This window comes from Panthera pardus, unplaced genomic scaffold (assembly GCF_024362965.1).
Source record: "Panthera pardus isolate Hobbes unplaced genomic scaffold, ASM2436296v1 HiC_scaffold_12, whole genome shotgun sequence".
Classification (NCBI taxonomy): domain Eukaryota; kingdom Metazoa; phylum Chordata; class Mammalia; order Carnivora; family Felidae; genus Panthera; species Panthera pardus.
Window position 1 is genome coordinate 98,882,520 of NW_026526677.1, and position 12,832 is coordinate 98,895,351.

The 12,832-nt window shown below is 59.8% G+C and overlaps 1 protein-coding gene and 1 long non-coding RNA gene across 18 annotated transcripts in view; one reads left to right on the forward strand and one right to left on the reverse strand.

Annotated features, from left to right (window-relative positions):
- Window positions 1–60: 60 nt before the first annotated feature.
- PHLDB1 (pleckstrin homology like domain family B member 1) overlaps window positions 61–12,832 on the reverse strand; it is a 45,370-nt gene continuing 32,598 nt past the window's right edge. For 12 of the 17 annotated variants that reach the window (XM_053900405.1, XM_053900403.1, XM_053900404.1 and 9 more), the window contains 11 exons: window positions 11,503–11,643; window positions 11,233–11,335; window positions 10,741–10,785; window positions 9,887–10,181; window positions 9,704–9,794; window positions 7,965–8,111; window positions 6,398–6,514; window positions 6,034–6,136; window positions 2,275–2,360; window positions 2,120–2,152; window positions 61–1,404 (listed from right to left, as the gene is read on the reverse strand). In XM_053900405.1, the coding sequence (XP_053756380.1) occupies window positions 1,264–1,404; window positions 2,120–2,152; window positions 2,275–2,360; window positions 6,034–6,136; window positions 6,398–6,514; window positions 7,965–8,111; window positions 9,704–9,794; window positions 9,887–10,181; window positions 10,741–10,785; window positions 11,233–11,335; window positions 11,503–11,643 (1,302 nt within the window). In that variant the 3' untranslated portion in view covers window positions 61–1,263. The remainder of the gene's footprint in view (window positions 1,405–2,119; window positions 2,153–2,274; window positions 2,361–6,033; window positions 6,137–6,397; window positions 6,515–7,964; window positions 8,112–9,703; window positions 9,795–9,886; window positions 10,182–10,740; window positions 10,786–11,232; window positions 11,336–11,502; window positions 11,644–12,832) is intronic. The other 5 variants (XM_053900392.1, XM_053900399.1, XM_053900400.1 and 2 more) reach the window with 3 other exon arrangements.
- Window positions 1,390–3,098, forward strand: LOC128776214 (uncharacterized). The gene is made up of 2 exons (XR_008421286.1): window positions 1,390–1,746; window positions 2,407–3,098. It is a non-coding gene; the product is annotated as an uncharacterized LOC128776214 (long non-coding RNA).

Genomic DNA, 12,832 nt, shown 5'->3' on the forward strand with positions numbered 1-12,832 from the left:
AAATCCTATTTTGTGGGGAACACCTGGCCCCATATCCCATAAAACCTGGCTTCCCAAACACATACTCCAAATGCTTTATTGTTCTGTTGAGATGCTTACAAATACTGAAAATCGCCCAGCCCAGGCCGGGCAACCATGGCCCAGTGTTGGGCAGAGGAGCAGGGTTGTGGGCTTAGTGTTAAGGCGTGAAGGGCTGAGGCCAGACAGCTGGGGGCCTGGTCCTCTGCTCTCCATTTCTGTCATCCTTCTGAGGCGGAAGGGAGGGCAGCCAGCCCCCAGGGTCCTCCCCCTCTGCTCAGGTTTCCCCCAGCGGGCGTCTGAGCGGCCCTCCATCCCTGTTAGAAACCCAGCCAGTTCTGTAGAACCCAGTCTAGCTGCCTCTCCCATCTGCTTCCTTCCTCCAGTCTCTGGATGTCCAAGCTTCGTCCCTTCTGGCTCTAAGCAAGGCACGAGTGCAAGGGAGAGGTCTGGACTAGGGGGCAGCCGGCTGTGCACCAGGGCCTGGAGACCTAGGGGGCAGGGAGCAGGTGCTTGGTCCCTTCCCCTGGCATGAGATGCACAAGGTCCTGGGCTGGAGAGGTCGCAGTACGTACCCTCGGATGGGCCCACGGCTGCAGCATGGGCGGAGCCACGGCAACGAGTGTATGACCATGGCAATGAAGCAGTCACTGTGGAGATCGTGGTTGGGGGTCTGCAAAAAGGGGATGGGGTTAGGACCTCAAGGATGGCACTGGAGGTCTCTGGCCCTTGAACAAAGGGGAGAACAGGGTAGAGCGGGGTTGGAGAAGTACACCGCCTGAGCTGTTACCCCACTCTTGATGTGGTTCTCCTCAGCCCCCAAGGCCCCCGCAAAGGGGGCTGAGGCAAGAAGGGATCTTTGGCAGATTCTGGTACCATAATTTGTCCTTTTGCAAAAGAGAACACAGGCTGGGGAGTGCAGGTGCCAGGTCAGAGCTTGAGGCCCCCTCTTGTGACAGCTCCTCAGGCCTGGGGCAGGGCCCTCCAAGGTTACTGCAGATTCTGGGCTCCCGGGAGCCTCCCCACTTTTCATCTGCTGGCTGGTTCTTCAGGGGGCCTGAGCCCAGAAATTCACAGGATGAGCTCCTTACACCGTAGAACAGTACAAAGTCACCTACAACAGCCCCAGGCACGCTCCGCCCTTCCAGGCCTCTGGGGGCACGCCTGTGTGGCCCGGTGTGCACCTCTGTCTCCAGGGCGGAGCAGCAGGTGGGCTGGCCCGAGGGTCCAGGAGGTCCACACCGGTCAGTTCATGAATTGAGTGTAGCCCTCAGCTCCGGTCACGATGACATCCATCCAGATGCGCATGGCCTCGGCAGATGGGGCCACCATGTAGTAGAGCCGGTCATGGGTCTTCACACAGAAGGTGAGGGCTGGGTTCGGGCTCTGCTCAGGGAGAGAGGAAGGTCTAAGCCAGGGCTCACCTCTGACCCCCCATCTGCCCTTTCCCCTCCCCGTCTCCAGGACACCCTAGAGCTCAGGACGGAGTCTGAAACAGGCCCCAAACCTAGTGCCCATCAGTCCAGCGGGCCCCCACTGGAGACAGTCCCCTCCTCACACCCGGACCATCCTTGGGCCCTGGCAGGGCCATACCCTGCCTCGTGGGGGCACTGTTCCTCAGCGAGCCCGGGGGCACAAAAGTATCACAGGAATCGGACACAAAGGGCCCTTCCCGTGAGGACCAGAGTCTCCTCTCAGCCCAAGAGGGGCCGATGGAAAAAGCTGCAGGTGGGATGCTGGGCCGCAGAGGAGGGGAGGTCAGGGCTGAGGTGGGCACCCGAGGCTTGGGGGGAGGGAGGCTGATTACATGAGGGCAGACAGCCCAGGCCTCGGACACATCCCCTCTATCAGTACCCCCAGCCAGAACCCTCCCGGAGAACCCCTTCCTCCCTTTAGCCATCCTTTCTGTGGTGCCCACCCCTCCCCCCACAGGGACACAGCCTGCTGTCATCTCAAGAGAGGGGGCCGCAAGCCGCCCCCCGCTGCTCCTCCCTCAGGCCTGGGGAAGGGGGGCGGAGGGGAGAGTAAAGGGTCAGGGACAAGTAGGGGACAGGAGGCATTAATGCGCAGTTTTGGTTACACGTAGGTGGGGGAGGGGTACCTCGGTCACCACAGTGAAGCTGAAAAACCTCTTCTGGGAAGGGGAGAGGGAGAGAGGAAGAGAAAGTTTACAAAGAGACCAAGCCATGGGTCCAAGTCTCTGGAGGACGCAGGCTGGAGGCTGTCGTCCCACAACGCCGCGGGGCCCGCCCTCACCTTGGCCGCACTGCGCAGGTGGTCATAGTAGACCTCCTCGATGGCCTGGAAGTAGATGACCCCCTTCAGCTTCGTCTCATGCTTGTCTGCAAAGGAAATAAGGCCGGGCTGAGGAGGCCTGTCGTCCCTCAGGTGACGTGCTGCTGAAGGAGCACCCCTGCCCCCAGTCTGAGAAATGGGGTGAGTCCCAGGACTCCAGAACAGAGCCCAACATGGAGCCCCGAAGATCGGTCAGTGCTCAGCCTTGCTCAGAATTAGAGAACGCAAATTAGAACTCCACTGAGATACCACTTCTCACCTACCAGAATGGCAAAAATATGCCAACAATAAACAGCACCCCTGAGGTGGGGCTCTGGAGAAACAGGGGAGGTGGTCTGGTAAGTGACAGGTAAGTCCTACCAGGATTAGGTGTTTGCCCTTCGAGCCAGTGATTGCACTTACGGACATTTATTTTACAAGTAACAAATTTACACGCGTATTCACCCCAACAGTATTGGTAGTCATGAAATACTGCAAACAACACACGTGTCCCCGAGTAGAGATTGGTTAATAAATTATAGTTTAGCACATGAGGGGATACTACACGGCTCTTAAATGATTCAGAAATCTCTGATACATAGTTTCAGAAATACAGCTTAACTTAAAATGTATCAGATGTAGATCTGTCTCACACAGATCTGATACGTTAGCAGTAAAACAAGGAATGCATTGTATGCCACCTTTTGTGTAAGAAAACGAGTAACAGTCTATGTTTGCATTTGCTTACATTCTAAAACTCTACAAGGATACACAAGAGATTTATAATAAAAACAGTCATCTGGAGTGAGCAGAGGCCTAAGTCCCAATCTAAAGCTTTTTGGGCGTTTTGATATCAGAACTCTATGAATGCACTGGCCTATTCGCCTCTAATATTAAAAGACAGAAAGACGCGTAGCACCTAGAGGCAGGGGTGACAGGAAGAAGGTGGGCAAGCTAACAGCAGAGGGGACCGTTCCAGTGGGGAGGGAGGGGAACTGCCAAGGGAAAGCCCAGGGCCTGGGCCATCTTGTCTTGTGGCAAACTGCTCGGGCACCACAACCGAAAGGTCACACACAGTCACTAAACTCAGACAGTGACAGCCGATGGCCTGCACCTTGCTCTGCACCCTTCCCCCACCCCTGTGTCCTATCCGGCCTGAGTCCTCCATCCGGGAGCACTGCTGTAGCCTCCTCGATGTGCCCCGGCCCCACCCTCTGCCCCTTCAACTCCTCTCCCCTAAGGACAAGGGAGCGATCTTCCTGAAGCAAACCTAATCCTGCTGCCTCAACCCGCGAGCCTCCCGGCCAGTCCCCTCCCCGGGAACCTGCCGCCATCTTGGCTTGGCAAAGGGTACTTACAGGCCGGTGCCAACACGCCCCTCTGGTCTTATCTCACATCCTTCCCCTGCACCAACGCGTTCTATCTGGCCAGGTGGAGCTGCTGACCAGTCCCTTAAGAGTATGCTCTGCATACACTGGAACGGTCTCCAGCCCATTCCCTTGGCAAATTCCTAAATGGTCGTCCAGACCTATTGCGAGTGTCACCGCTGTGGTGCCTGGCTGCACTCCCCTGTGTTCCCACAGCATGGCTGTTCCTCTACAGAACTTAACCATACTAAATCTGAGCCCTTCTTTACCCGTCCGTAGGTCTACCTCCTCCAACACCAACAGCTATGTGCCTAGCACACAGCAGGTGCTCAGTGCTGAAGGAGCCCTAGGCGCTGGGATCACCAGCAATCACAGATCCTTCTCTTAGGAACCTACAATCCAGTGGGGAGGAAAGCACAGGCATACAGGCGTTCATTAGCTACGTGACCTCGACAGCACGGCTGGGAACCCCGAGAGAGCATCTACGCGTTGTAAGCGGTCGTGAGCACTAAGTGAGAGAACACGTTCGGAGGGTTCAGCACAGTGTCTGGGACACAACATGTGGCAGCTGCGATCGTTACGCCCCTGGGCCGATGGGCCCAGCTCCACCCGACGCTTCCTCTTGGGACGGGGACGCAGCCCCACCCTGGCCCCCAGGCCCGGCCACCCCTCCAGTAGCACCTGTCCCTTCACTGGAAATACTAACAGCTCCGGCCTCTGCTTCCTAACCAGCCACGTTTCCTCCTCATGTGCAATGGCTCCCACCCCTGTACACAGCTCCGGTCTCTGAGTCCACATTATTCTCGGCCTTTCTGCAGCATCCCTCGTCCCCGGCGACACGACGCTCCCTGCCTGCAAACGTCTGCTCCTTGGGCTGGCTTCCCTCCCTGTTTCCGCCTCTCATCTGAAAGTCGTCTTCCTTCGTTACACAGACATTAAGGAAGGTCACAGAGGCCAAGGGCCAGCCCAGCACCTGGCATGTGGCTTCCTGCCCCTCGTCCCTTTGCCCGTCCCTCTGCTTCCTCCTTCCCCAGGGCATGGACTTTCATCTCCCTCTGAGGTCCAGCTGCCCACGCTCAGCCTTAGCTCTGCTTCTTAGCAGCTGTGAGACCCTGGGGAGTTTACTTACTTAACCTCTTGGAGCCTATGTTCCTCATCTGTAAGATGGGCGTGAAACAGTGCTTCCCTCCCAGGACGATGACGAAAAGTAGACGAGACGAGGCACGCAGAATGCTTAGCACGGCAGCCCGCTCAGGCGAGTGCTCGGTGAGGATGACCTGCTATCCCTATTACTCCAACCGATTCAACTCCAACCCTGACCTTTCTCCTCAACCTACATGTCCCAGGGGCACTTCAACCTCGACAGGCCTAAAATGGAGCTCTTCTCCCCGGGCCTGTTTCTCTCAAATCCCCACAAAGTCCCTTCCCAGACGCATGTGCCTCTGCCCGCACACCCAGGGCCCCAGGCAATCAGGGAAGGCTTCTTGGAGGGGGTGGAACTCAGGGAGCAGGTTAGAGGGGACGCAGGCATTCCAGGCCTGGATGTCCCTGGCACCAGACATTTAAGCCCTGACCTTTCAGGCTCCGAGCAGGATTGCTCTTCCTGGCTGGGGGCGGGGTGGCTGGACTGGCCGAGCAGCCCCGCTAATGACTTGCGGACAGACCCCAGCTGGGGCATTTCATGCCAGTGCAAGGCGCAGTTAAGCTTCTCTTTACCTTCCGCCACGGTGGCCAGCAGTGCTCTAAAAATGCATGCTCTCCAACAAAGGGGGCGGTGACGCAGAGGGCCGCAGAGCCCCCAGCGACGCGCCACGTACACGGATGCGTATCGGGTAAGAACGACCTTTGTGGTTCTGAGCCACTGGGGTCTCAGGACTGGCTGTCCCCGCGGCATGCCCTGGCCTCTGCTGACCAGCGTGCGACACGGCATCCTGAGCTCGAAGTGGGAACTGTCCAGAGAGAGGGAGGGGATTCTAGGGACCGGCAACCGAGCTGGAGGCCGGGCGGAGGAAGCCGGGGGATGAGGCGCCTGTGGGCCCCCTCCAGGAATCCACAGGACTGCACACGCGCACAGCGTCCGGGGTCCCCTGCAGCATTCCCATCGTGTACCGCTTTCACTCCGTTCAGTATCTGCCTCCCCGACAGCAAGCTCCGAGGGGCAGAGCTGTGGCCACCTGCCTGTCAGCAAGGACCAGGACAGTGCCCGGAACTTAGGATGCGCTCGGTTATGTTGCCAAATACACGAAGGTGGACCGTGCTCTGGATGCTGTCAGGGAGGGGACAAGTGCTCAGCTCAAGCCCCTGGCCCCCGGCTTGTAAGCCTGGCTTCCTTCCAGAAGCGTCCAGGCTCTGAGACAGTCTCACGGGAACTTACCCACATAATAGGAAAGGGTGCGCTTGAGCCGGTCGAAGACAAACCAGCGCTTCTTCCACGACTTAATCTTGCCCCCCATCTTGACCAAGTAGCCGCGGCAGACCTGGTGAGAAGCGGGAGTGAGGAGGGACCCGAATGCGCAGTCCCTAAACCTTCCTTCCCCGAGCAGCAACAGAAAGGCCATCCCCTCTGCCTGTATTTTGGGGGGCTGTCCCCAACATCTCTTTAAGCCAGCACACCAGATCCCGGGACAGAGACCTCTGGTGTTAGGGCAGGAACTAGGGCCACTATCCCAAGGGCCCGGGAAATGCCCAGAGCGGGGCGTCCTCCCCCCAGCACCCCGGGGGCCACGCAAGCCTCGTACCTTGCTGCTGAGCACCACGTGCAGGCAGGTATCGACACCGTGGCCCGACGACTCAATGTGGGTCTTCAGATCAAAGTCCTCCTTCCGGATTGGCAGGTAGCGGGTCAGGGGTCGTGCCTGGGAGAAGATGGCAGGCTCAGCAGAGTCTCTCTCTTCCCCCACTGTTCCCTTGTCAAGGTCTCTTGGCTTCAGCCCTGAACCCCCACCAATGCCAACCCTCCCTCCCACCCCCAGGGAAGTCACTCTGGTTTCACAGGGCTTGTGGCAAAAGCAGAGACCTAGCAGGCCCGCACTGCCGCAACCTAGGCCTGGGCAACTGTTGAGTGGCTCCGTGCCTCAGTTTCCCCACCTAGGACCAAGATACAACCTTTTCTGTCTTGTCCCTGCCCCTCATCTCCTTCCTGGGCTGAACGAAATAAGGCAAGAGGCCAGATGTGAACGTGCTCTGGAAAGCAAAGCCCAGGAGGAAATCCGGCCTCTGACTTCCTATTGGACCTTGTTTGGATCGCATGCCCTCTCTGGACCTCAGTTTCCTTATCAGTATTTTTTTTTTTAATTTTTAAATGTTTATTTATTTTTGAGAAACAGAGAGTGTGGGTGGGGGAGGAGCAGAGAGAGAGGGAGACACAGAATCCGAAACAGGTTCCGGGCTCTGAGGTGTCAGCACAGAGCCCAACATGGGGCTCGAACTCATGAACCATGAGATCATGACCTGAGCTGAAGTCAGACACTTAACCGACTGAGCCCCCCAGGCGCCCCAGTGTTTATTTTTGAGAGAGAACGAGAGAGCATGTGTGAGCAGGAGAGGGGAAGAGAGAGGGGGGACAGAGGATCCCTAGCAGGCTCTGTGCTGACAGCAGTGAGCCCCATGAAGGACTCGAACTCACAAACCGTGAGAACACGATCTGAGCCAAAGTCAGACGCTTAATTGACTGAGCCACCCAGGCACCCCCCTGATCGTTTCTTAATTCCCAAGCCCAATCCAGGTGGCCTGCCCCCTAGAGTTTATGCTGTTGCTTCCCAGGACCAGGGAGCTGTGGTCACTGGTCCCTGTCGGGGTAAATCCCACAGGACCAGACACGCAGGGGTGTTGGGGGACTAGAAGACCCAATGGGAAGGAACAGCCTGTGTGAGTTCCATGGGCTCTCACAGGGGGGCCAGGATTTGGGACCAGAGACACAGGCAGACCTCCCCACACAACCTAATTTCTTCTGCTCAAATCTTCTGCATGGGGCAAAAGCACAGGACTCCGGTGCCACGGAGAAACGAGTCCAAGTGTCTCTTGGAGATGTAAACCAAGAGTCAGAGTGACATCATCCGCCCACGGGGCTGGGGGTGGGGAGGGGGCCGGGGGGGCGGAGCTTCGAGTCTGGTGGAGTGAGGACCAGGACAGCCACGAGACACACGCACACCCAGGTGTCTGGTCCTTGGGGCCGAATGAGTCCCACGTAGAATTCTGCCTGGTGCTGAGCCAACAGCAACCTTTTCTGGAGGAGGGGAGCTTTCACACCCCAGGGTACCCCCACCCCTCCACAGCCCCGCCCAGCACACCCCAGCACCCACTCACCTGGGAGAACTGTTTCTCCCGCATCTTGACCTCCTTCTCCACCAGCTGCTGCCTCCTGGCGCTCTCGCTCTGCAGCCTCCGTTCCACCTGCTCCCGCCGCCTCCGCTCCTCCTCCAGGGCCTGCCTGCGGAGCTCCAACTCCCGCTCCTGCCCCCAAAGCCAGCAGTCAGGGCCCACGGCTGCCTTCTCCCTCCCCTTCTCCGGGTGCCCCTCCTCAGGCTGGGGCAGAGCTGCAGGAGGCGCCCACCTCCGAGAGCAGGCTGGCACGAGGAGGCATCAGCCCCAAAACCCACCTTCCCCAAGCACCTTGCTCGTAAGGGGCAAATGCTTTAAACCGAGACCAGGCTGGCTTCCAATCCTGGCTCTGTCACCGGTCTGAGCTCTGTGACCCTGACAAAATCGTGTAAACCCCCTAAGCCTCAGCTGCCTCGCCTGTAAAATGGGGCCAAGAGTGCCCACCTTCGGGGATTATAGTGAAAAGTAATGAGATCGTGTATGTAAATGCCCATCACTAATTCCAGCATGAAGGAAGCACTGAATAAATAAGTAAACATGGCTCTCACAATGTTTACTTCAATCCCTAAGACACCGATAATCTAAGCAACTGGGTTTTTGTGATACCGAATATATTCAGTAATCCCTCCCTAGTCCCTGAGGCCCTTTGAAGTCAAATTACAAAATTTGTAGTTGAACTTCAAATTTTACGGAGAAAAAAAGTGCACGTACAGAAGCCATTATTAGAAGATTTTAAAAGCCATTAAAACAAATCATCAAACACAAAGCGTGTCAGAGATGCCCAATGTCCTCATCAACACAAACAACTTCCGTGCCATTGGCTCCTGCTTGCCGTTTCTTCCCGGCTCAAAATTTAGCAGGGTCTCCTTCCTCTCCGTTTGCCAAGAGCTGCTTGTAAATCTGGCCCCCGCGGATGTAAGGCTGAGAGGCCTTCCTTTCTGGCTGGTCTAGCTGCTGACCCCTGCCCCCTGCACCCCACTCTCATCTTGAGAGACGAAGAGCACCCCAAGAGTGGAGACAGAACAGACCCTTCACTCGCCCTCCTCCCCAGGCACCGACTCCTCAGCCTGGCTGTGCCCTGGGGACAAACCAGGGTCCCGACCTCGGGCCCACTTCCCTCTGCCAACCTCTGCTCTGGCCTGGACACCTGCCTTCTCTTCCGGCCCCACCCCCCCCCCCATGCTGGGCCCCCATTCCCGCCTTTCTTCACCGTCCCCAAGGGGAAGGACCCGCCACTCGCGCAGACGCAAATCAGAACTCTCGTGGCGGCCAAAACACCCACAGAAGCAAACACTCAAAGGCTGCACGTTGCCGAAAGGGAAATTCCTGGCTGGACGAGGGTTCCTGTGCTGCCTCCTCTCATCCTAAGAGCCATGTCACCAGGCCTCCTCCATCTGACGAACACGACTTCTAAAACACTCTTCCTCAAGGGAAGGTCTCGGGGCGCCTGGGTGGCTCGGTCGGTTGAGCGGCTGACCTCGGCTCAGGTCATGATCTCGCGGCCCGTGAGTTCGAGACCCGCGTCGGGCGCTGTGCTGACCGCTCAGAGCCCGGAGCCCGTTTCGGATTGTGTCTCCCTCTCTCTCTGCCCCTCCCCGGCTTGCGCTCTGTCTCTGTCTCTCGAAAATAAAAACTTTAAAAAAAAAAAGGGGGGGGGGGGAGCGCTTGGGGGCGGGACACAGGCCCCGGGCAGCCGCGGGCCCGCCAGCGCAGGCCTGCCTCACCCTCGACTCCATGAGGCGGCTCTTCTCCGCGTGCGCTTCTTTCAGCATCTTCTCCATCTCCTCGATCTTCCCCACGTCCAGGCCGCTCACGCTGGGGGAGGGCGAGAGTGGGGGCATCAAGGGGCCGGGAGGCGGCTGGCGGGGGCGGGGGCGGGGGCGGGGCCGGCCCCCTCGGGCGGGTACCTGGACACGGTGTCCGGGGAGCAGGCCGAGGTGCCGCCCGTGGAGATGCTGGTCTCCATGCTGTCGGAGCTCTCCAGGCTCAGGGTGTCGTAGGCGTGCTCGCCGTCCTCCCCGCGCTCTCGGCCGGCCGGCAGGTGGTGCAGGATGGAGTGGTGCATGAGCGGGGGGAAGCCCGAGGGGCCGGGCGGGAAGGGGGCCGCCCCGTGCAGGGCATCCCACTGGCACTGCGCCTCGGCCGCAGCCTTCTGCTTCAGCTCGGCCAGGCGCCGCCGCTGCTCCTCGATCACCTGCTGCCCTGCGGGAGGGACGGGGGAGTCACGGTGGGCCCTGCGGGGGCCGCCGGCAGAACCACAGACAGAGGGAAGGGGCGAGCGGGGAGAGGTCAGCACCGGGCCCACCCCTCGGCCCCCGCAGCTCCACGTCCGGCTGCCCTGCCAGGGTCTCTGTCGCCTGCACAGCTGGCCGCGGCCGTGCGGTCCGGCTTCAGTGCTCCTCCTGTTTCCTGAGCACCCGCCACCCCCCCCCCTCCACCCCGGCCCAGAGCGGGGCAGGACTCATGCACCGCCCTGCCCGCTGGGGAAGGGGGAGAGGGAAGGGCGTGAGCAGGGCGTCCATGCAAAGCCAGCCGTGATGCAGAAGCAAGAGCCACGAGAGCGGGACAGAGGGGGGAGACGACAAGGCAGGAGACAGCTCAGCGGGAGGCGTGAGGCCAGCCAGACACCCGGCCCCAGGTCGGCCCCGGGTCAGCCGGGGAGCCTGCCTGGGGGCAGCGAGGACCCGCGCAGAATACATCATGCGGACGCCCAGGCGGGGCTGCCTGACCAAAGCAATGCCCTCAGTGACCAACGCTCTACCTGCTGGGTCGTCGGTTGGGGGGGGCTCGGCAGGAAGCGACTCGCCTGGTGTGGGGGGCCCCGGGCAGAGAGACACAGAGGGGACGAGACGAGAGAGAGGCACAGACATGGGCTTTCAAAACAACCAAAATGCACACAGGCAGCAAGGACTCCAGGGTCCCCAGAGCCAGTATCTTAGGGAACCATTTCCGGAGGTCATCACGTCCACCCTCTGCCTCCAGACAGGGCAACGTCCATCCCGACTCAGATCAACAAACATCTTCCTTGTTTGCTGTGCTCTCTGGGAAGACCGCACAGCCCCCAACCCCGAATCTCTGGACAAATATCCAGGAAGCTCTCCTTTCAGTATCGAACCTAAATGCTTTCTGCCCTCACCTGGAACTCAAGTAAAGCAAAAACATCCCGCAAAACGTGAGGCACGGAGGGAGGGGGGTGGTGGCAGATATCCAGGCCCCCCGGGAGAGCGGGCGGGTGGGCACTGCGGCCACTCACCCTTCTGCTGCAGGGCCAGCTGGCGCTTGGTCTCAATGTCCTGCAGCGTGGCCGCCAGGTTGCGAGGAAGGCTGCTCGTGCCATTCTGGGCAAGGAGGACACTCTGCGGCGAGGGGGGGGAGGGAAGTGGAGCATGGGGACCCGAGGCTCAGAAGACCCCGCCCCCCCCCCAGGCTCCCCTGGGGCGGCTCCGCCCCCTCCCTGGTGTGGCAGTCTCCATCCCCCTACCACCACCTTGCCAGACACTCAGCCCACCCACTGTCCTCAGACCTTTGGGGAGGGGCTACGGCCCAGGGTAGCCACGCTGAGCTGGGAGGAGGAGGAAGAAGAGCCAGAGGAAGAGGGGAGAGGGCCGCTGCGGGTCCGGGGCAGGGGGCTGGTGGCCTCACCATCCATCTTGGAGCGGTAAACCTGGAGGGAAGAGATAGCGCGGGGTCAACTCCGGCTCCCCACCGGCCACCACCCCCACCCCCCCACCCCACCCCCGTCACCTAGGCTGGCTGCGATCCAAGACACCGCCCTGGCACCGGGCCTCTGAGGCCGCTGCTAACTGATAACAGCATTGAGCTTCTCGGGCCAGACCAACGGACAGGTGTTACTGGCGGCTGCCAAGCCTCCTTTCCGGGCAGTTCCTCCCTCGGCCAATCCCCGGTCCCACCCCAGGTCTCAGAAAAGATCTCGTAAATCGACCCAGGCGAGGCGCTAACATGGGCCGGGCAGAGCCGTACAGGAGACCGACTAGAAGCCAGGGTTCCCTCTGGTCCCAGCTCCGCCACTAACGGGCTGTGTGACCTTGGGCCCTGCGCCTCCCAGCTCTGGGCCCGGGCTTCCTTATCTGCAAGAGCAGGGAGCAGGGCTAGACCAAATAACCGCCAAGCTCCCTCACGGCCCTCGTGTTTGCGGGAACACCGGTGCCTGAAGTCAAGATCCCTGACTCTTGGCATCGGCTCTGCTACGTCCTAGTTGTGTGGCCTTGGCGGGACTGCTTATCCTCTCCGGGCCCCAGTGACTGAGCTGTAAAATCAGAGTTAACTGTGCTCACGATGAAAGGAATCAAAACATGGGAAAGTCTCTAACCAGCTGGACACAAAGTAGAGAGAGGGTGGCTCACAGGCTCCTCCCAAAGGGAGCACAGAATCTGAGCTGAGATCGGGGTCTTAGAGGTCCTGTGCCTTCACTCCAGGAGTGAATCTCGAAGGCAGGGGTCTCGGGCACAGCAGCAGGTCAGCGGCGTGCACCCTGGGGGAGGACACTACCTGTGCCCCCCCCCCCCCGCCCCCACCACAGTCAGCAGCTTGCTCCAGGCTCAGCTCGGACTGCACCCTCCACGGAAACCGTGAGGAGGCCGGGCACGTCTCTGTCCCATCAGGACCGCCTCCAAGTGTCACCCCCGGGGAGACCAGGAGAGCAAAGTGCTGGCAGTTCTCCCAGGACACGAGTTCCAGCTGCCACGGGCCCAAGAGTGCATCAGGCCCCCAGACCCAGGGAGAAACTCTGCCAGGGACAGAGCAGGGCCACAGCCTACCGTAGCTCAAGGCACCAAGCCGATCTCAACCCGACCACTGCTCCTGGACCCCCCTCCACTGGACAGTCAATCCTG